This window comes from Myotis brandtii, unplaced genomic scaffold (assembly GCF_000412655.1).
Source record: "Myotis brandtii unplaced genomic scaffold, ASM41265v1 scaffold64, whole genome shotgun sequence".
NCBI lineage: Eukaryota > Metazoa > Chordata > Mammalia > Chiroptera > Vespertilionidae > Myotis > Myotis brandtii.
Window position 1 is genome coordinate 1373348 of NW_005370460.1, and position 23354 is coordinate 1396701.

At 52.3% G+C, this 23354-nt stretch overlaps 1 protein-coding gene across 1 annotated transcript in view; it reads left to right on the forward strand.

Moving 5' to 3' along the window:
- Positions 1-15760, forward strand: part of NUF2 (NUF2, NDC80 kinetochore complex component) — a 17058-nt gene extending 1298 nt beyond the window's left edge. Inside the window, exons 2-13 of the mRNA XM_005880488.2 lie at positions 83-157; positions 910-986; positions 1460-1521; positions 4430-4527; positions 5606-5679; positions 6849-6945; positions 7373-7435; positions 8075-8212; positions 10461-10601; positions 11449-11624; positions 13959-14094; positions 15429-15760. Coding sequence (XP_005880550.1) covers positions 83-157; positions 910-986; positions 1460-1521; positions 4430-4527; positions 5606-5679; positions 6849-6945; positions 7373-7435; positions 8075-8212; positions 10461-10601; positions 11449-11624; positions 13959-14094; positions 15429-15563 — 1272 coding nt within the window. The 3' untranslated portion in view covers positions 15564-15760. The remainder of the gene's footprint in view (positions 1-82; positions 158-909; positions 987-1459; positions 1522-4429; positions 4528-5605; positions 5680-6848; positions 6946-7372; positions 7436-8074; positions 8213-10460; positions 10602-11448; positions 11625-13958; positions 14095-15428) is intronic.
- The last annotated feature ends 7594 nt before the right edge of the window (positions 15761-23354 follow it).

Below are 23354 nucleotides of genomic sequence, written 5' to 3' on the forward strand. Positions count from 1 at the left end.
GGTCAGTCTTGTCCTTTGCACGCGGTGACTGTGGGGTGGTGAGGATGGTGGTGACCCAGCACTAACAAGCGTTTCTCCGCAGCCCGAGGTCCTGCACATGATCTACCTGAGGGCCCTGCAGATCGTGTACGGCACGCGCCTGGAGCACTTCTACATGGTGGGTCGGTGGCCTGTCTGCTCACGTCCCACCCTCGCAGGCTCAGGTTCAGGACAGGAAGTTCTTCACTTGATTTGTAACAAAATGAAAAGCTTGTATGAAATGTCACTTAGAAAGGCATCTCAGGCCTAAGGATGGTTTATATTGACAGCTTTAGTCAGACAGAAACCAGTGAGAGACCCAGGGCCTCAGGTGTGCAGGTTCCCAGGCAGGCGCTCAGAGACGTGTTCTCAGGACGCAGCGTTGGGAGAAAGTACACCCTGCAGGGGAAAGCGGCTGAGGCGGGCAGCGTAGCTCTTAGCACGTTAGGGATTTCTAGCAGGAGATGTGTCTCTCATCCGAGCGCCCTCTGAAGGTGCATGTGATCCAGCATCACAGCACGTTGTGTAAAATCTAAGGCTTTGCCACTGAAACCTCGCTGAGCCTTGGCTCTGTGTCTGACACAGGCCCGCGCTTTGCCCTGGGCTTGTTCTAAGGGTAAGAGAGCGCGTGTAAAAGCCAGCGTAGTCGTGCTACTACGTAGAAACGAACCAGCACCCTTCCTTCCTCCTGCGTTCAGAACCGCTCTTGCACACCCTCTGAACCTAGTTGTTAGTATTAACCACAGCTCTAGGATCTGTACCATTTGTGGTTGTTTTTCTTTAGTGAGAAGTTAATATAATTTGATCTCACTCTGTGGTTGAGGTTCTTGAAGACTTTTCTCGTTTCGTCAGGTTAATGTGTAACTTAGATTTTCTGGTTTTCCCCTTCAGATGCCGGTGAACTCGGACGTCATGTACCCGCATTTGATGGAAGGCTTCTTACCCGTCAGCAACCTGTTTATTCACCTGTGAGTAGAGTCGTTTTATTTGCTTAGTCTAACCCTATCCACGTTACATGAAGCTTTCTTAATGACACGATTTTCTTTGGGGAGGAATGTCTGCCCTCTTGCTCTCCACTCCATCCCATATATATTCTAAATTGTAGACTTTCAGCGAGCATGACTCACTGCCTCCACCTGTGCACTTTGAATCGCAGTTTTAAGGGGGTGTGAACATAAAATTGTTGGAGGCCGTTGTGTTCTTAAGAGTCCTAGTACCTCCATGAGTGTGCGTTGTTTATGTGGATCTACCACTGTGCCTGGGCACGGGCACTCACGTGATGTACAGAAAAGGCGATTTCAGTGCCACAGTGGATGTCTGCCGTGGTCCTTTGACGTTCAGAATATATCTAGAAATCTCGTTGAAAAGAAGCTGTTTCTGTCCTGGGCTTGTGTGTGATCGACAGTACACTGTTCAGTGTTTTCTCCACTGCGTCTTCCAGGAACTCGTTTCTGCCCATCTGCCGGGTGAACGACTTCGAGACGGCCGACATTCTGTACCCAAGTGAGTGAGAGTCTCTCAACACTTTTCCACGAATAAACGTAAAACCCAAAGGAAGGAGGATCCCATTCAGGATGATTCTTTTTATATCCTCATATTGGAATGCTGTCCTTGCAGAGCCACAGAAAGCTCTTTTTCTGAGTAGTTGTTCTTAATTCCTTACATTTGAGAATGTTCTGTATATTGAGAGTATGAATACAAGTAATAGGCAAGCTGTGATGTGGCATAGTGGGCTCTGTTTGATCAGATGTAAATGTACAAGTACTGTTTACTAGGGAGAAAATGTCTTTCAGTAAAACACGAATAGTCACGCTGTTGTACCAGAAGGTGCGCTTGTCCTGACTTCCTGTGCCCTCACCTCTGCCTCTGATGCTCACACACCCAGGGGCTCCTGGAGCAAGAGGTCTGGTGTGCTGCTCACAACTTGTTTTGTCCTCTTTGACTCTCTGCTTTTTGTTTTGTTGATTGACATGTAATTGACACTATATAAAAGTTCTCCAATTGTAAGTGCATAATTGAAATCTATGGGAAGGTTTCAGATTAAGAATTCAGTCTTTTTTTTTTTTTAATATATTTTATTGATTTTTTACAGAGAGGAAGGGAGAGGGATAGAGAGTTAGAAACATCGATGAGAGAGAAACATCGATCAGCTGCCTCCTGCACACCCCCTACTGGGGATGTGCCCGCAACCAAGGTACATGCCCTTGACCGGAATCGAACCTGGGACTCCAGTCCACAGGCCGACAGCTCTAGCCACTGAGCCAAACTGGTCAGGGCAAGAATTCAGTCTCTTTAATAAATAAAGGGCTCCTCTGCTGGTCTCCATTCTCCAGGGACTCCTTCTTCCACTTAGGTTGGCAAGGTAGGGACATAGCATTGCTCCTGTCTTCCCGCATCATTTCACCTGTCTCTGGAGTCTTGGGACTCGAGCAGTTTCTCTCTCCACTCTTACTTCTCCCTGGCCCCTCTGACTAGAGGGGTTTCCATTTTGTTGGTCTTTTCAAAGAAAAAGCTGTTCATTTCATTGATTTTTCTGTTTTCCGTTTTATGGGCTTTTGTGCTGAGCATTATTCCTTTCCATGCTTGCGTTGGGTTTGCTCTTTCCCCCCTGCCCCCTGGTGTTTATTTTTTTAAGGTAGAAACTGAGGCCGTTGTTTGAGACGTTTCTTCTTTTCTAATAAAGGTGCTTAGTGCCATAAATTTCCCCTTAGCCCCGCTTCAGCTGCACCCACAAACGGATGAGAGGGGTTTTCTTCTGTGCGTGTGTGTGCGTGCACACAGGTGCCTGTGTGCATTTTGGATTTTAAGTTTAAACTCGTCTTCAGCTTCCGGGTCAAGGCCAGGTCCCTCCTGAGGTTCATTCTGCTTCTGGAAGTTCTCCCACGGTTATCGTTGTCTAAAGCCACTTTCTATCTTCACTCCTAATTTTGATGGTTCTAGAGACACACACAGAGTTTACTTCCACTAAAACCCGTGGGCAGTGGCCACAGGTAGACTTCTCAGAGGAGTTGGTTGTCTCAGAAATGACAGGGAAGAGGTGCCAGTACGCTTGTCATCCCTGCACTGGTGGGAGTTTCCCTTAATCCAGTGATGGCGAACCTATGACACGCGTGTCAGAGGTGACACGCGAACTCATTTTTTTGGTTGATTTTTCTTTGTTAAATGGCATTTAAATATATAAAATAAATATCAAAAATATGCATCTTTGTTTTACTATGGTTGCAAATATCAAAAAATTTCTATATGTGACACAGCACCAGAGTTAAGTTAGGGTTTTTCAAAATGCTGACATGCCGAGCTCAAAAGGTTCGCCATCACTGGTCTAATCCATCCTTTCACTGGGATGTGTGCAGCCTGGCCGAGGTCCCACATCCTGCAGGGCTCCCAGCTCCAGGGCCCTGTGGCTGGTGGGGCCAGGGCGTCGTCAGCTGTTCTGTGTGAAGGTCAGTGATCCTGACCCCTTGCTCCTCAGCCTGGACGAACCCGCTGCTTCTGCCGCAGGTCTCGGCATTTATCTGTGCGCCTCTCGGGGATTTGTCTGTGTCCCCTCCGGCCCCCTCAGATTTGCTTACGTCCTTGGATACACTTGTAGTTCTATCAAGTGTGGAGAGTGTTGGGCTATTTTAGGAAGGTCCCTCTGCCACTCCTCTTTGTGGGGCTCCCCTTACTCGTTCGTGGTGCTGTTTGGGGGTGTCCATCAGTGCACGGTGCTCTGTTCACGCTCGACTCTGGCTTTTCCCGCTGCCTTCCTTTCACTGGTCCTTGCCTCTGTGGGTCTGCTGTTAATCCCGCTGAGTGGATTTTTCATTTCACATATTCTAGATGTAAATCGTAGAAGTTTGATTCAGGTCTTTTTAAAACGATTTTTTCTTTTTCTCCTTATACTGCTGGCGCTTCTCTCTCCCGTGAACAGATGGAGTGGAAGGCGGGCAGTGGAGTTTAGTGTGGAGAGGCCAGTTTCAATTCTGGTTGCCTCGGTCTCTCCAAACTCTAACTCCTCCTTCATGGCTCAGCAGCAGCTGTGGGTCTGTGCTCCTCCCTGGGTGCAGCCTGGACACTGTGGGTGGCGGTGGGTGGCACGTGGACAGGGCTCCCCGCCGCGGTGTTCCCCGGGGCTGCTGTCCTCGGCTGCTGCAGCCCGTTGTGTCTGGCTTTGCGATTGGTTAAGTGGGAGAGGAAAGCTGGTTCTGCCCTTTTCTCGTGGCCAAACGTGGTTCGCCTTGAACACTTTTTTGAGTTGTTAATGCAGAGATCACCTGATCTTTAAGTTAGGGCAGACGGTGCGCCTTGGCCAGTTCCAGCACACCAGCGCTGTTCTGTGTCCTGCGAGCAGAGTGCACGTGGGAGAGGGTAGTTTCCACTTTTACATTGTTTCAAAGATTTATTTAAGGAGTCTTGCTTTCTATTTTAGAAGCCAAACGGACCAGTCGGTTTTTGAGTGGGATCATCAACTTCATCCACTTCAGGGAAGCATGCCGGGACACATACATGGAGTTTCTCTGGCAATATGTAAGACTGAAAAGGATTCTGGGGTCGCAGACCAGACCAGTAGCATCGTTATAAACTAGTGATCTGTTGTGAATCGGCTGTCGCGCATGACTGAGTGCTGTAGCACCGAGCTCGCTGTGTGTATGTGAGGGGCAGGCCTAGTGACGGGAGCACCTCAGGGAGCCTGCCTTGGCTGTTTGGTGACGGACGTTAGGGAGAGGCTGGGCTTGTTTACTCCTGTGGCTGAGGCTGCTCTTCCTGTTTTAGGAAATGGCAGGGAGGAAAGTCGTGATGAGTCCCGGGTCCCTGTTGAGGTTAGCGGTGCCTTAAATCACCCAGGCTTGGAATTGGTGCTTGCTCCTCAGTGACGGCCTGACTGATGCTGCTTGTTTATCATGCTGGCCCCGCACTGCATGGTCGCCTTCCGTCCAATAAATCCTGGTCCCAGATGCGCACATCCTAGCAGTTCCGAGGGTTTGGAGGGCTGTTCCCCTCTGTCCACAGCTGTGGGCACTGAGACTCAGCTCCAGCCACACTGAGCACAGACGCAGCTGTGGGCACAGCCTCGGAGTCAGGCACTGAGACTCAGCTCCAGCCACACTGAGCACAGACCACACCACGCTCGTACCTCCTGAGCATCACACGCTCCCCAAGCCGACGTGTGTGTGCCAAACGCGCATACACCGTGGCTTGGCTCATTTCTTCTCACTTCTGAGGCACAGCTCAGACATCTGTCATTTCTACAAAGACCCCTGTGACGCTCCTCTGGCCACCACCCAAGTGGCTGCTGCCCCTGTGCTTCGCACTAGAACAAGCTGGGTTGTGGCTTATACTCAGCACTGACTCTTCAGGGCGACGGAGCTACTGGCGTCCAGGCACTGTCGTCTCAGGTGCTGTGCCCGGCGCTGCACCAACACTTCTGTGTGAGGAAGCACAGAAATCCCTGATGCGCTGTCCCAGCGCCTGGTGCCGTCTCACATGCTTGTTTCTGACGGTGAAAGGGGTAGCGAGTGTTTGCGCCTGCCCTGGCAGGTGATGTGTGAGCATGCTGCTGATTATGTTGGAAGCTAATGTGAAGTTACTAAACTTGCTTTAATAGAAATCTTCTGTGGACAAAATGCAGCAGCTAAATGTGGCTCACCAGGAGGCGTTAATGAAGTTGGAGAAACTGGAGTAAGTAGCAGATTTACAAATAAAATAAATGCCACTTCAAGCAGGCACGGTAGATTGTAAGTAGCGTTTGACAGCCTTACAGTGGATCTCGTCTCTTATCTTTCTTCCCTAATACACTGTTTTAAGTTGACCTTTTCTTTTTTCTCACTCTCAGGGTGTAATACATCTTTTGTTTCTTTCCTGCTGTTAGTGCATTAGCTGGGCACGTGCCAAGTGGTACCTCACTCTCGGAGCTGCCCCGGAAGTGTTCAGCTTGCACGGGAGAGCCCGGCGCAGTGGCTCCCTGCGGGCCAGTTAGTGGTCAGCGTTCTACTTCAGCAGAGGGGCGTTTTGTTGACTCCGGCCAGGCAGGAAGAGAATCGTTCACGAGTTGGGGTTCCTTGGCCTCGTGTCTTCTGATTTGGAGCTGACGGACTTTTATCCCTTCTAACGTGCTGGGGTCTGAGTGTAGCTACACAGGCCTTCCTGTAAATTGCCTTCAGGGAGCAGTAGCTGAAAAGACAGCACAGGAGGCAGATGTTCAAGTTCACGTGGTGGGTTTAGCGCAGCAGATCAAGCGACAGGGCCAGACTGGGGGAGTATTAGCAGCACATGCAGCAAAGCACGTCTGTGTCCATCACAGCCGCGCGGGGCTCTACCATGCAGAGAACCTGCCCCTGGGGAATGGCAGGAGAACGTGGACCCCGGGGGCATAAGGGGACTGATGGGATGCACGCAGGTGGCTGGAAATGAGAGCTTGTCAGACTCCCTGGAAGTAGGGGGCAGAATTAAAGGAACGATTCTAGACCGTGTTTCAGAGCCTCACCCTGAGAACCTTCCTGTGGAGGAGACTGGGCATGTGAGGGTCAGTTAGGGAGGCCTGGGAGGGCCAGAGAAGGCGCTGCCGGGCCCAGGGAGCAGCCGCGCAGGCAGGGCAGGGGGCCCCGAGTCCGTATTCTCAGTCAGGGTCAGAGGGTGGGTGCGCAGATGGTACCCACGGAGATGGTCCCCAAGAAGGAAGACCTGATGGGGGAAGCGGAGGGAGCGTGTCCTGGAGGCAGCTGGTCCATCTCAGTCAGACCTGAAGGCAGAGGGTGTTCCCAGGGAAGTTCCGGAGGCCGAGCCTTCAGTCTGGCCTGCACAGTCCAGACCGGGCACCACGTGGGCTTAACTGGCGCCGCTCTGCTCAGTTCTGTTCCAGCGGAGGAGCAGGCCGAGTTCCAGCAGCTTTCCGACGAGATCCAGGAGCTGCAGCAGCTGCTGAACCAGGACTTCCGGCAGAAAACGGTGTGTGTCCTGGCAGGCCTTGACTCTGAGAAGAGCGGCCCTGCAGATGGGGGCGGGAGTGCATGAGCAGACACTAGACAGAAGCACGGAGGGCTTGCTGCAGTTAGGGGACGGCAGCATCGGACCTAGGAAGCCCTAAGGACTCTCCTCTCCGCGAGAGCGGATCACTTTGGCACCACAGCACTGTTTTCCTTCTGTCTGGGCTGCCGAGGCGGCCGTAACGCTGAGCAGCTATTGCATTGAGCTGCTCAGTAAGGGAGCTGTGGGTACTTGTGGCGGGGGCTGGGGTGGGGCTGGATAGTGTGGACTGAGGGCGTGAGGGTACTGGCCTAATGCCCCAGCTCTTTTCTGACCTTACCTTTATCAGAGCTCCGAGAGGCTCTAAACCTGCTCTGAGTCCTTACGAAAGTGTTTGCTTTTTCCTTAGGTGTTGCTGCAAGAGAGAAATGCCCAAAAGAAGTCCGATGTTTTAGAGAGAACCAAGCATTTGGTGAGCACCTTTCACTTCAGCAGCATTGAGGTTGGGGAGCTTGTGTGGAGGAGTGTTTAACTGGGTGTAATATAGTCAAATGTCTCCTGTGTCTTTTCCCTTAAAATGAATCGAATTGAACTTTTTTCATAGCACCTTCTCAGTGCTGTTACTTTGCTTGGGTCCTGGGAGATCAAAAGTAACTAAGTGGTCACACGCCCACGCTGTTCTGTCAGTTGAGAAACAGCTGAACCGCACAAGGACCATGTGGGTGCGAGCCTGTGTCCTGCTGATGGAGGGATTGGAGCAGGTGCGGCAGGGTTTCCAGGACTCGTGGACACAGGCCGTGCAGGGGGAGGTGGTGACCCTCAGGAGGACCACACTGTTCATGGCCCATCACAGGACCTGTGTGACCAGCTTGCAGGGTGCCATTGGACACTGGAGGGTCAGGACACTCAACAGGAGTCTGAGGGACTGAGGGACGAGCTTGGCCTGGGGCCTGGACACGAATGTGAGCCTCAAGGCAGGAAACACTGTGGCTATCACTAACTTCACCCCCACGGCCACGGACAGGGGCCTGGCTTCCTGGTTCTTTCCCATCGTCATGGGAAACCTCCAACCGAATGTCGTATCTAATATATAAAAAGGTTTTCTCCACAGAATGAACTAAAGTTATCAGTGGTTTCTTTGAAAGAAGCACAAGAGAGTTTGAAAACAAAAATTGTGGATTCCCCAGAGAAGGTAAAGAATTATAAAGAAAAAATGAAAGATACAGTCCAGAAGCTTAAAAATTCTAGGGTAAGTGTCCTTTTTATTTTATTTTTACTTTTTAAAATGTTTTTTATTGATTTCAGAGAGGAAAGGGAGAGGAGGAGGAGGAGGAGGAAGAGGAGGAGGAGGAGGAGGGGGGAAGAGAGAAACATCAGTTATGAGAGAATCATTGATCTGCTGCCTCCTGCACACCCCACTGGGGATCCAGCCTGAAAGCTGGGCATGTGCCCTGACCGGGAATCAAACCATGACCTCCAGGTTCATAGGTCGATGCTCATCCACTGAGCCACATCAGCCAGGTTCCTTTTTATTTTAATGAGTTTCTGTCTTTTTGGCAACTGTTGTCTAATCATTTGTTAATTATCTGATTTCCTGGTTACCTGTCCATCTCTCCCTCTTAAGCGTTTTGCCCGAATCTCTAATTTGTGGCTCTTCTCAAAGTGGGTTTGGGGTAAAGACATAGAATTTGAAGGCATTTGTGCACTTAGGCAACATGTTTTTTAGGCTTTGCTCATGAGACTTAGGTACTTTATTTTAAGGGAGAAAAGTATTAAACAATTTTATAACCAACTAGAGGCCCAATGCACGAAATTCGTGCAGGAGTAGGCCTTCCTTCCCCCAGCTGCTGGCACTGTCCCTCCGGCCCTTGGGATCCGGGCTTCCCTCCGGCTGCTGGCAGGCACCTGGGACCTGGGCTTCCCTCGAAGCCTGGCTTCGTCTGGAAGAATGTCCGGAAGGACATCCGGTCTAATTAGCATATTAGGCTTTTATTATTATAGACTATATAATAACAGGTTTCAATATATACTATGAAGAAGCGTAGGGTCTGCATGTCGGGGCAGAAGGTATATGGGAAATCTCTGTGCCTTCTGTTCAATTTTGCTGTGAATGTAAAACTCCAGGAAATAAAATCTGTTTTTGAAAAATCACCACAAAGAGAAACAAACAGAAATTGGTATGGGTGCTTTGAAGTAGTCTGATGAGGGAGCCTGCTTTACCCTGTGGAAATTGGGGTGGGGGGAGGAGGGGAATTGAGGTTGATATCTGAAGAATGAACAGGTGATCCTAGTACATTTGCATTGGGCAGAGGGAACAGCATATGCAAAGTTTCCGAGGTCGTAGGTGTGTTCTGGGAACAAAGCATGATGCCTAGAAGGAGAGTGGCCTGAGGTGATGGAAAACTAGGCAGAGATCGAGGCTCAGGGTGCTGGATTTGACCTGAGAGCCAGGGCGCAGCAGTGACTGCCTCAGAGGGGAGAGCTGGACGTGGTGGGATTTGTGTTTAAAGACCCTGGGTTCCTGTGGGAAGAGGTGGGTAGGGGGGGACTCAGTAGAAGTGGGTGGACGATTGAGCATCTTTTATAAACTATGGGAAGACACTTCGGTTCATCTCTGAGGTGGTTATGCAGGTAATTCCCGAGTATTAAGAATTCCCACACAGGAATAGACAAAGGTTACAGAGCAGGAATGAGAGCCCCAAGAGATCTGCATGTTCTGAGAGAAGAGCGGAGGATTTAGCAAGGAGTTCTCATCCAGTGGCTGCTCGTGTAGAAGCAGAAGGAGTCGGGTCTACACCTGCAGCACTTGCAAAAGTACATTTTAACGGGATTAAAATTGAAAAATTCAGCAAGTTTAGAACTTTCAAGAGAACACTTATATAATCTTGGTCTGGGGTGGATTTTTAAAATTAAGATAGGAAACCCAAAAGCTATAGAGAACAGTGCAGGAATGGGACATATCTGTAGAGCACGTGACAGGTGATGGGTTATGTCCATGACATGCAAGGTGCTGTTAGTACGAAAAAGACCACGGAAAACAAGCAGTTTGCTGATGACGACCACTGGTTGAGAAGGTGCTGGGGTAGGAGAGAAGCCGTCATTGTTAGGGTGGTGTGGTCAACAGTGCTCATTTCTGGTTTTAGAAGAGGAACTAGTCTTTTTTTAAAATGAGCTGGAGTAGTCATCTTTACACAAAGGACTAAGATTATAATCGGGGAGGCAGTTGCCTGGGAGGAATCGGTAGTGGGAGTGTTGGCAGAAATGGAGTCTTTTCAGATCATCAGAGAAACGTTGGGCGGTGCTTCAGAGAGAGGGTTGGTGAACGAAGGCAGCTTTCCTCTGCCCACGCCCCTGGGCTCAGAGGCGGCATGACCGCGCCGTCCGGCCGGTCTGAGTGCGCTCTGCTGCTCCGAGGCAGCATCACTGCCCAGCGAGCACGGACGTCACTGCCGTGTCCCGATGGGGCTCTCACCCGGCTTCTGCGTTTTCTCCCCCAGCAAGAAGTGATGGAGAAGTACGAGGTGTACCGCGACTCGGTGGACGGCCTGCCCTCCTGTCAGCTGGAGGTGCAGCTGTACCAGAAGAAAATACAGGACCTGGCGGGGAACAGGGAGAAGCTGGCCGCTGTCTTAAAGGAGGTCTGTCTGTCCACCCTGGCGTTGCGGGCGTTGGTGCCTGGGATTTGCTTTCCTCCGGTACCGTGTCCTAAGGAAGCAGGTCCCTGCAGCGCCGCGGGCTGTGCGCTGGGGCAGAGCGCTCCTTGGTCTCTTCAGCCCAGCTCTCCCCAGGGGACGGGATGGTGGCGTCACTGACATCGCTTGTTGCTCTGGGTTTCAGAGAAAAGTAGCAGAAGTTTTAAACTCGCGTTCACAGTTGTTGGAAGTGCTCCTCCAGGTGACCTAGTGCCCCCTGGGATCTAGAGACGAAAGTCAGTGACAGTGTCTGCCCTGCAGGCGGGGAGCCAGCACCAGCATTAAGTTCCTCTGGCTGGAAACCTGGAAACTCTTCCCACTTCGTACCCTTCCCATCCTCACCCTGCCTGTCCCCAGGCCACGCCCCTTGCATTTGTGAGGGCTTTCTTATGTGAGGAAGTAGAGGTTAGGGTGTGAGATGGCCCCAGGGATTGGTTCCCCACCGCATTCTCACCTGTCTGCCCTCTGCAGCCCGCAGAGCAGGGGGAGGTCCCTGCTTCTCTCAGCTCTGGGCCACCCTCCTCCCTGCTCCTCCTTGGCCTTTAGCTGGTCTTGTACGCACCTCTGTTCCAGTTCTGCCGAGAAAGCAGCAAGAGAAACCCTGTGGGTGTCACGTGCTCTCTGTCCCTGCCTACTGGTGTCTCCTCCATCTGCATGCTTCTGTGGGTGCTGGGCTGAAACGGTTCCATCTCCTTTCAGATCATGTCTGATTGCAGTTCTTCTAGAAAGAGTCGTTCATTCTGTCTGTAAACCCTACTTGGTTGCATTGACCTAAGTCCTTCTCATGACACAGAACCTGAACCTGGAGGACCAGATTGAGAGCGGGGAGTCCGAACTGAAGAAACTGAAGGCGGAAGAGAATTCCTTGCGCAGACTGATGAATGTGAAGAAGGAAAAACTCGCCACAGCCCAGTTCAAAATCAACAAGAAGCACGAGGACGTCAAGCAGTACAAGCGCACAGTCATTGAGTACGGAGCGATTCAGGGCAGGGCAGGGCACTGGGAAAACTAAGAGCTTTGCCTGAGATTCCAAAACCCGTACCATTTCAGAAAGGTGTTCCACAGTGAGGGGCGGAACAGATGAGTCAGCTGTGGGAGTTAGGGGGCCGTGTCCAGATTTGGAGATGTTGCTGTACTGGATTTCTTTCCAGGGTCACAATTCTGTGATTTGCATAACTCTTCAGTGCTCTGCTCTGTCGGCCAGGTGGTCCACCTTCTAGTGCAGCTCCTAGTGCACCTCCTAGTGAACCTCCTAGTGCACCTCCTAGTCCACCTAGTGCAGCTCCTAGTGAACCTCCTAGTGCACATCCTAGTCCACCTAGTGCAGCTCCTAGTCCACCTCCTAGTGCACCTCCTAGTGCATGTAGTCCACATAGTGCAGCTCCTAGTGCACATCCTAGTGCACCTCCTAGTGTACCTCCTAGTGAACCTCCTAGTGAACCTCCTAGTGCACCTCCTAGTGCACCTCCTAGTGCACCTCCTAGTGAACCTCCTAGTGCACCTCCTAGTGAACCTCCTAGTGCACCTCCTAGTGAACCTCCTAGTGCACCTCCTAGTGAACCTCCTAGTGCACCTCCTAGTGAACCTCCTAGTGCACCTCCTAGTGAACCTCCTAGTGCACCTCCTAGTGAACCTCCTAGTGCACCTCCTAGTGCACCTCCTAGTCCACCTAGTGCAGCTCCTAGTGAACCTCCTAGTGCACATCCTAGTCCACCTAGTGCAGCTCCTAGTGAACCTCCTAGTGCACATCCTAGTCCACCTAGTGCAGCTCCTAGTGAACCTCCTATCTCCTAGTCCATCTCCTAGTCCACCTCCCAGTCCACCTCCCAGTGCACCTCCCAGTCCACCTCCTAGTCCACCTCCTAGTCCACCTCCCAGTCCACCTCCTAGTCCCCCTCCTAGTGCCCCTGCCAGTCCACCTCCTAGTCCACCTCCCAGTCCACCTCCTAGTCCCCCTCCTAGTGCCCCTGCCAGTCCACCTCCTAGTCCACCTCCCAGTCCACCTCCTAGTCCCCCTCCTAGTGCCCCTGCCAGTCCACCTCCTAGTCCACCTCCCAGTCCACCTCCTAGTCCCCCTCCTAGTGCCCCTGCCAGTCCACCTCCTAGTCCACCTCCCAGTCCACCTCCTAGTCCCCCTCCTAGTGCCCCTGCCAGTCCACCTCCTAGTCCACCTCCCAGTCCACCTCCTAGTCCCCCTCCTAGTGCCCCTGCCAGTCCACCTCCTAGTCCACCTCCCAGTCCACCTCCTAGTCCCCCTCCTAGTGCCCCTGCCAGTCCACCTCCTAGTCCACCTCCCAGTCCACCTCCTAGTCCCCCTCCTAGTGCCCCTGCCAGTCCACCTCCTAGTCCACCTCCCAGTCCACCTCCTAGTCCCCCTCCTAGTGCCCCTGCCAGTCCACCTCCTAGTCCACCTCCCAGTCCACCTCCTAGTCCCCCTCCTAGTGCCCCTGCCAGTCCACCTCCTAGTCCACCTCCCAGTCCACCTCCTAGTCCCCCTCCTAGTGCCCCTGCCAGTCCACCTCCTAGTCCACCTCCCAGTCCACCTCCTAGTCCCCCTCCTAGTGCCCCTGCCAGTCCACCTCCTAGTCCACCTCCCAGTCCACCTCCTAGTCCCCCTCCTAGTGCCCCTGCCAGTCCACCTCCTAGTCCACCTCCCAGTCCACCTCCTAGTCCACCTCCTAGTCCACCTCCCAGTCCACCTCCTAGTCCACCTCCTAGTGCACCTCCTAGTGCACCTCCCAGTGCACTGGGCTGTCGCAGCCTGGCAGCACCGTGGATTTTGTGCTCAGAGAAGAGCTGCAGTGTTAGCGTTCGTGGTAGCTGTCAGCTAGTGAGCTGGGGGTCCCTTGGTGCAGTCTCCTTCCCGTCCGAGCTAAGGTGCTAAGAATAGTTGAGATGGGTGTCAGGGATGTCAGGTGTCACTGTTGAGCCTCTCAAAGGCATGTTAGGGATCGGGGGACGATTTCCTTTGCTTTCTTCCTCCTGTGGATGAAACAAAGGGCAGAGCCTGGGAGTTAGATTCGTGGCCAAGCTGCCTCACAGTTGAATTGCCCTGACTCACATTCCCACCAGTGGCATGCGAGGCACACCCTGGGTGGGGACTGTGACCTCAGACCCATGTGGCCTATGGGCGCCCGGCACGTGTGTAGCCCCACACGGGTCGTCATCCGTTCGCTTTTATTCCTGAGACAAGGCTGAGGTGTGTCAGATACACATGGTCACTTTGGAATTGGACTCAGAGTTAAATGTTTGCCCTTTAGATGCTGAAGAGGAATTATAATCGGCTGTCTCCATTTTCTTTAGAGATTGCAATAAAGTTCAAGAAAAAAGAGGTGCTGTGTATGAGCGAATAACCACCATTAACCAAGAAATCCAAAAAGTTAAATTTGCCATCCAGCAACTAAAAGATACCACGGAGAGGGAGAAACTGAAGTCCCAGGTGAGTGCTGATGAGAAATTAACTTCAGGTCATCTCCCCAGCTGAAAACGTCAGTTATGCCACCCTCATTTTGAAGATTTCGTCAGTTTTCTAGAGTAGAGGTTGACCCCCCTCCCATAGCCTTTCAGAATCCTACTTATTCTTATATCAAGGTGGGGGGTGGTGATGGGGGGGGCAAGTTCCCCAGCCAGGGACTGGACCCCCTTGGGTGCAGGAAATGGGAAGAACACACGGGCAACAGCAGGTGGACATGCTTTACTGTGAACAAAGCAGCCAACAGCTGGCTGATCAGGGGCACCTGATATACACGCTCAAACTAAAGAGGCCTCGTGCCAATTAGTGACTCTCCTGCTACATTAACATAAAGAAGTGACATGAGGGTGTGCTTGCGCAGTACAGATAGTGCTACTGCTGAGGCATTGCCCTCGCGCACGCGTAGGGCAAAGGGGCCTCTAACCTAGCAATGTGCTGTGTCCTTGCCTATACGCATGCGGATGGCGAGTGGGCCTTGAACCTCCGCATACTCTGGTCAGGGCCCCAGCACAAGGTTTGAGAATTTTAAAAATAAATAATAAAAGATCAAAATTGCATTGGCTAAGTATGAGATGGAAGAAACTATCTTCAGGCTGAAAACTTTTGCTTTCATGTTTCTTCATGTTCAGCACATGCATGTAGGTTTGTGTGAAAACTCATTTTTTTTAAAAAATATATTTTATTGATTTTTTACAGAGAGGAAGGGAGAGAGAGAGTTAGAAACATCGATGAGAGAGAAACATTGATCAGCTGCCTCCTGCACACTCCTCACTGGAGATGTGCCCGCAACCAAGGTACATGCCCTTGACCGGAATCGAACCTGGGACCTTTCAGTCCACAGGCCGATGCTCTATCCACTGAGCCAAACTGGTCAGGGCGAAAACTCATTCTTGCTGGTGGAGCAGCCTGGCCAGATGAGGCTGGGGCATTTCCCAGCCCCGTGGGCTCGTAGTGAGTCTGTGTACCGGCCTTCAGTGATGGCGGGTCCCGCGCAGAGGCTCTCGCTGCCACTGCCGTCTAGGTGTGTGCCTGGTGTTTGCCATGGAGAGCGGCGAAGTGGAAGTTTCTTCGACGGTTAAGTCCTCATGTCTCAGAACCCAGGCCGTGGTGACAGGACAGGCTTGTTCTGAGGAGCAGACGTGGTTGACATGTCTGTCTGGCTTGTAGAGGGGTTTTTAGTGAGAGTAGACACGCGTGTGCGTGCACGTGGTATTAATAAATAGGAACCAGATCATGATTCTTGTAACTCATTTTCAGTTTAGATGGCTGCATAGACTCATTCCATCTCACTTTCCACTTAGGAAATATTTCTGACCTTGAAAGGGGCTCTGGAGAAATACCATGAAGGCATTGGGAAGGCGGCCGAGGAGGGATGTGCTGAGCTGGAGGGGAAGGCAGCTGAGCTGAGGAAGAGGATGGCCACGCTGCCCACCTGATGCACATGTGGCAGGTGGTTTGTAAATAGCTTGTGTGGTTTCATGTTTGTAACTGGAAGTTGAATTTAATGGAAGTATCAGAAGTACTAAATAATGTTAGCTCAGTCATTTTGTGTACACTCATAGGTTATTATTTGTAGGATAATGCATTTAATGTGGACATTTCCTAACTCATAATAAAGCTATACAGCTCTTCATGACTCGGCCCCAGCTCTTCCTGTCAGCCATGCTCAGAGGTCAGTTGCATTTCTGTACACCAATAAGGAACCATCAGAAGGACACATTAATAAAACAGTCCCATTTACAGTTCTGTCAAAAAGCATAAAATAGCCTGGCTGGTGTGGCTTAGTGGTTGAGCATTGACCTATGAACCAGGAGGTCACAGTTTGATTCTCGGTCAGGGCACATGCCTGGGTTCTGAACTTGATCCCCAGTGGAGGGCGTGCAGGAGGCAGCTGATCAGTGATTCTTATCATTAACTAGTGCCCTGGTGCATGGATTCCTGCTCATTGAAAGGAAATTAATTAGAAGGTGGCTGGCGGGGCGGGACTGGGTGAGACGGGCCAGACACACCCTGGAGCCAACCTCCTGCCGTCCCTCCTCAGCCAGCCACACCTGGGGCAGCACTGTGGCTCAAAGGGCATCTGCAGAATGAGCGGGGTCCCTCCGGCAGGTGGGGTCCCTTGGCCTGGCCTGTGGGGATCGGGCCAAAACCAGCTCTCCAACATCCCCCAAGGGGTCCCAGGGTGCAAGAGGGCGGTTCTCGGGTGACGCACCCCGGAATCAGGTTCCCTCCTCTCTGGTTTCGGGGTGTGTCACCCCAGAACCACTGCTGCCAGGTCACCGTGGCTTGGCAGCTCCTGTGTTGAGCGTCTGCCCCCTGGTGGTCAGTGCGCGTCATACCTACTAGACGGTCGGATGGTTGCTTAGCCTTTTATATACTAGTATATAGATGTTTCTCCCTCTCTCTATCTCTCTGAAATCAATAAAATATGTATTTTTTTAAAACATAAAATACATAGGAATAAATTAAATCAAAGGGGTGAAAGACTTATTCTCTGAAACCTATACGACACTGAAGAAAATTTGAACAAGATACAAATAAATGGAAGGCTGTCCCTTGCTCATTGATTAGAACAGTGGTTCTCAACCTTCCTAATGCCGCGACCCTTTAATACAGTCCCTTATGTTGTGGTGACCCCCAATTTCATTGTTACAAATTGAACATAATTAAAGCATAGTGCTTAATCACAAAACAATATGTAATTATATATGTGTTTTCCGATGGTCTTAGGCGACCCCTGTGAAAGGGTCGTTCGACCCCCAAAGGGGTCACGCACGACCCACAGGTTGAGAACTGCTGGATTAGAAGGATTATATTGTTAAAATTTCCATACTACCCAAAGCAATGCCATTAAAATACCAGTGGCATTCTCAGAACAACTAATTCTAAAATTTATGTGGAACCACAAAAGACCCAAATAGCCAAAGAAATTTTAAGAACAAAGTGGGAGGTGGCATGCTCCTTGATATCAAACGATATTATATAGCTACAGTAATCAAAACAGTATGGCTCTGGCATAAAAACAGATCAGTAGAGCCCAGAAATAAGTCCTCGCTTCTGTGGTCAGTCTACACAAAGGTGAGGCTACACAATGGGGTAGGGACAGTCTCTTCAGTAAGTGGTGCTGGAAAAACGGCAGCCACATGCTAAAAGTGAACATGGACCACTTGCTTACACCATGTACAAAAATAAATTCAAAATGCATTAAAAATAACATGGGACTACATCAAGCAAAAGGTTTTGTTTACTTAATTGATTTTAGAGAGAAAGGAAGGGAAAAAAAGAAACATCAATCAGTTTTCTCCCATATGCTTCCCAACTGGGGATCAAACTCACAACCCTCTGGTGTATGGATGACACTCAACTAACCAAGCCCCCGAACCAGGGCACTGCCTCACGTCTCCGCTCTGCCTGGGCCACGAGCCGGATCGCGTTGGCAGTCCTGGCAAAGCACACCCCGCACCTGCCCCGCCTCTGTGCGACTCGGGCAGCAGCCTTTCTGTCCTGCGACCAAATAACAGCCCCTCACCCAGGTTCATGGTTGTCCACAAAAAAGGCTCATCTTTCATACCAAACATTAGCATATGGCCTCGCAGTTTCATATCTTCACTCATCTCTCTTTGTCCCCAAACATACCCACATTTAAACCTCTATTTGGCTGTTTTGACTGAAGAATAAATGACACAATTTAGAATTTTTTCCCAAAGCCTTCTCAACATGTAAGCACTAAAGGTTATTACCACAATGGAAACGACTGTGCAGGGCACAGGTACAGCTGAGGCCTGTGTAGAGCAATTGCGTAACTTCACGTTCAACTGACACATTTCAAGGAGCTAATCCATCGTATGACGAAGCACGGGAAATTGAAATACGCGTCTTGCAGGCTGAAGTTAAAGCATCTGACTTCAGTTTCACGGGATGTTTCCTATTTTTAGAAAGACCAGAAAAGTGTTGTATGAAATTCCAGCTCAGATTCAGGGCCTGCCACCTCCTTCCTTCAGTTACTTCGGTGTTCCCCTGTGATTGGGCCGCTGCTGTCTTCCTGCCCGCACTGCCTCCAGGGCATAGGATTTGAAACATCAAAGCTGAAAATGTTAAAGTGATCAGAGCAACTCAGAAAAAGTGTGAGAGAATTTAGACTCAAAATAGGTTCTAAGTAGCATCTTAAAGTTATTTTATAAGTTCATAAAAGGATGCCTGTTCAGCCAAAGCTCGAGTCTGACTTGATTTCCCCTTCCTGGGTCGTCCCCCAGCACCGGCTTCCGGAGTTCTAGTTCAGATTCCACACAACTCAACACGGAGGACGGTGACTTCCTGAGACAAGGAGTTGAGACACCCACCCAACGGTGAGCAAGTCACTGAGGAGCTGAGCCTGGGCCCCGCCCGGCCTGCCGGCAGGGTGGCTCCCTTCTCTCCTGATGAGTGACGGTCACTTCCCCTCTGCTCCACTCACGGCCGCAGGTCTCCCTGAAACGCTGCCTCCTCCTTCCCGCTTCGCAAACCTCTGATGTTGTGGCCGCTCAGGTTAGACCCGCAGGACTGAAGGGCTCAGCTCAGAGGGAGGCCGAGGGGCAGGCAGTTCCTGGAACTAGCGGTGGTGACGTCAGTGACCAACGTCTGTTTTCCTGTGAGAAAGGTATTCCTTCCCTTCGGGACAGACACGCCTACTGCGTTGTAAGCAGCGGTGCCTCCCTAGTTTAACAGAAGACATTCCTCCAACCTCAGCCCTCACTGCTGTCTCCCCACAACCGTCCCCCTGCTCTCGGGACCCGCGCTCGGAAACAAGTGTGAGTTTCTTACACGCGTGCTGCCTCCGTGCGGCTCCCCTAACCGCGCGGGCACGGCGTGGGGTGCACGCTCCTGCCACTTGTCTCATTTAATGGGAGCAACGCGAGGGTGATGGCCTTGTCAGCCCCCAGAAGGGCCTGGCGCAGGCCTGCCGGCGCCCTGTGACGGGCACTGCATTTCCGAGCGAAGCGGCGGTGAGGATTCTGCGTGGAGCTCTGTTCCACGGACACTGCTGCGTAGCATTTCGTGGCCCCGAGGCACCACCTCCTGCCCCACGTTCAGGCTGCTCCTCCATGTTCTGTTTCGCAGCTGTCGGCTCGCTGTGCACATGAAGCTGCCGCCGTGTTTGCTTCCGCGCACGGCAGCATTTCTCAGGATCCAAGCCAGAGAGGAAGCGTGGGGTCTGCACCGTCGTCTGCCCTTGGGCACCAGCCCCAGTGGTGTGGGTCCCAGAGACTCCTGTCGTCAGCACCAGGCTGCCTGCCGTTTGCCAGCATCTGCAAATGCCCACGTCCCCTGTGGCGTCTTTGCGTCTCCTCCCCGGGGACTAAAGCACCCACTGCAGAGCCTGCCCCCTGAGCTGCAGTTGTTTAATCTACTGCGTCCATGAAATCCACTGAGAGGTTCCATCCAAGGTCGTGAGGTCCTCGAGGCAAACTAGTTACCACTTCTGACTGGCAGCCTTGGCTCCTGGCCCATGGTGCTTTCTGACCTGTGGTTTGTGTCAGGGAGGGCTCCTCCCTCAGACACGGTGCGGGCAGCAGGGGCTGGGGGTGAACCAGAGGACGGAGCAGCCCCACCTGCTGTCAGTCACAGCCACTCGTGGCTCCCGTGCTGCCCCTGGCTGCCGCCCCCCGCCCCCCACGGCAGCGTTCCGCATCGAGGCAGACACAGGACATGCAGGTAAAGAGCACTTGGCATCCTGCCCGGCCCCAGGATGCTGGCCTCGCAGATAAGGCAGAGCAAAGGGGAAGCGCCTGTTACTGCGTCTGTGCTTTAAAAGATAAAGCAACCTCGTTCCTCCCGTCACTTAACATCCCACCTGGTGTTTTGCAACTCCTCTCCTCCTCCTATCTGAAAGGGTGAAATAATGTAGGCCCAAGCAATGCCGGCGGTCCCCAGGTAATGTCATCACCCTGTCTGCAGCCACCTTCTGCCGTAAGACTCTACAAGACATTGCCCTCCTGCCACCGGCTCTGTGGATGTCTTTGCATTCCTCCATCACCCCCTCCCCCGGGACCTTGTCCAGTGTCCACTCACGGAGGTCACAAAGGTGGGCTGGCTGGTGGTTCAGGACCAGCATTTACCTGGGCGCACTGGTAGGAACAACGGGAGAGAGGCCCTGGGGTGGGCGGGGGAGGCGGAGGGACAAGGGAAGCGAGGAGGAGGGGGGAGGGTCCCCAAGGCATTTGCTCATGGCACCCTCTGGGGCTGCGAAGCCGCTCCCCACGGTGCAGCTCCCACGCGTCTGCACGCCTCCTGCTTTTCTGCTTTCCCGGGACCGCAGACAAGACCCTCCGACCTCACTCTGCCCGGGGTAATGAGGCTGGAAAGGAAAGATCTCTTTTATCTTTTTAACATTAAAAAATAAAATGTAGTCAGAGCCAAGCAGTTCAACAAATATTATTCATGTCGTTGGCAAGAAGAAAAGGGAACCTCTGAATAAAAAAAAGGAAAAGGCGAACACAAGAGGCATTGTTTGCATATCAGGAAAATTAATCTACACACACAAGTGTAAGAGCCTGCGGTTCAGAAAGCAAAGAATCAGGACAGCCCAGCTGAGAATAATTTTCTAGCCAGTTAATTTAATTGCATAAATCATTCCTTTGTTAGCAATAAAGAGATATAATTAAAATGAGATTGCCTCTCGCTCCTATTCTCTAGAAACTAAAGGAATTGATGTTGGGCGAGTACGCTTCCAAACACAGAACGGCCAGTTACATTTACCTGTTAGAAAAGCGAAGCGATTTGCCGTGATATTGTGGTGGGTTTAATTAGTTATAGCGCTGCCGTCTGCTCCTAAGGACATAATGCGTGTCATGTCCTCAGAGCAGAAGCTGGTAGCCGGGAGCTGGCAGCCGGGAGCTGGGCGCGGCTTTGGGTTTGCTGTCCTTGTTGAAGATAAAGGCCACACTCAGTCCGCAACTTAACTGAGCTCAGAGGTTGGCTTTATCCTGCAGTTGCTGCTGATAACTGTGCTGCCCGGAAGCTCTGGGGTTCAGAGAGCCTGCATGCGTCTCAAGCAGGGGTGGGTGGGAGAGGGCAGCTGGGAGCCTGCCGGGAGCCGGGAGCCAGCGGTCCTCTGCGTGTCAGCACTGCCCGCCACCGGCAGGGACCAGCTCACGCTTAGAGTAATGAACTGGAATTTTTAACAGGCACCAAAAGCTGTCCTTGCTTGCACTAGGTTTTTAAGTTGGTGGCAGCACTTGAATGGATGTGTCGTGGGAGTCCTGTCGGCCTTCAGAGGGGCTGGGCTCCGGGGATCTCCCAAAGGCCCGGCCTCCAGCACCCTCTGTCCAGCTGAGACTCCGAGTAAGGCCCCTCCTGGCCGACCCCTGCCTTGGCTTAGCCGAGCCCTCCACTCCCCACCTCCAGCTCAACGCCACCCTCCCTCGAAGCTCCCCGCTGACCCCCGGTGCAAGGAGCCCAGAAGAACATTCAAAATAGCTTCACCTCTGCTGGAAGGAAAGGACTTGTAGAGAATGAAAAACGCAAAAGCACAACATACTGAAAATTAGTAGTTCGAGCAGCAGAAATACACTAGTATTTTGATGTGCTCTTTTTAATTACACGTCCCCCCCCCCCTCCTGCCCGTGTTCTTGTCATTTGCAACGTGACCTGAGGCTCCTCCTTCCTCCGTGCGCCTGGGAGCATGGAACTGGCCGAGTGATGAGGTGCAGGCGTGTGTGTCCAGCTTGTCTGTCACAACACGACATTATCTCCTTACAGCTCATCTGCCCGCCCCTCAGACTGTAAACTTCCTGCCCCTCCCTGCCCCTGGCAAGCTCGGACAGGAGGGCATTCCTGAGGCGCCCTCAGAGGTCTGGCTCTAGGTTCGCACGGATATCGGATATCGGGTTCTGGCCTGTGTGAGGCCCCCCTCCCCAACCAGATACCATACAAGGAGCGGCCCAGTGCACATCACTTTACTTGCCAGTTTGTTTTTCCCAGTCAGACCTCTAGTCCACCCTCATGATCGCAATCAAGTCATGGGGTCCCCGCTCCCCGGAAGGCCGCGGCCCGAATCCCTGAGGTCGAGAACCATTTGCAGGGCTCGGCAGTCTCCACCCACGTGACTGGGTTTGGCCACAAAGCAGCGGTCCCTCCCCCTCTCTCAAAAATTGTTCGTGGTCAATGCGACTGTTCCTTGAAAGACAGCCCTGCAGAAAGCGAAGCGTAGGCACTGAGGGGAAGAGGCCGCACAGTGTGCAGTCGCGGCGGCGTGGCCGCTGTGACAGTGACGCCCAAGGCCCGGGGGACCTGCTGACCAGCGAGACACGGAGACTCGTTCACCAGCTTAACGCCGCCCAGGCCCGCTGACACTCGCCCTCACCGGGTCCAGTGTCGGACTCCGGAACTTCCCTGATGCCGGTCATACCTGTTTCTTCTATGGAAGGTTTCGAAACCCTGGCCAAAACACCAAGTTCTGACCAGTCCTGAGGGCAGAGCCTTCCTTTCCTGTCCCCACGGGTCTTGTCTGTGGCCCGGTGACACTCCCAGGACACGGGAGGGGGTGGAGCGCGTGTTCACATGTGAACTAGTTGCCAGGTTAACCGACGCACTCTCGCGGCTGCTGCTGTGTGTGCGCTTCTAACGCAAGTCGATTCAACAGTGAGACCCTTCCTGGGGGACCCGTGGCCCGGGACAGGCGGTGAACTGCTGGCTTCGGACGGAGCGGGAGCCCGCAGGCACCACGCCTCACCGCCCAGAGGCGCCCCAATTCCTCCAAACTGAGCAACTTGCTGGGCCCCAAACTAGGTCCGGGAACATGGAAGGTGGGGATTTCGGGTGAAGACCCGCTGCTCGTTATATTTAATAACAGTTTCCAATAGCGGGGGTGGGTGGGAGGCGCCGACAGCGAGGGAATCCGCCTCGAGGCTCACACAGGGTTTCTCAGGAGAGACCCGCTGGCTCCCCAGTCCTGCACCCACTGGCCCTGCCGGAAGCTCTCGCAGCGGGATCGCCAAGCCATGGACTGGAGTCTCTAGCAAATGTTTTCTCTTAAAAGTGGATATGACATCAGCTCAGCTACATGCACAGATCAGCTCTGGGCGCAGCATAAATAACCCAGGAAAATGTTCAAATAAACATGAATGTTTTAGATGTTCAATGTGGTGGTTCAAAGTGCCTAGCCACGAAGATGGCCCACAGCCCTATGATCCTTCACCCCGAGTGTCCCCAACACCGGCACCCGCAGTGGGTGCTGCCCGCAGTGGGTG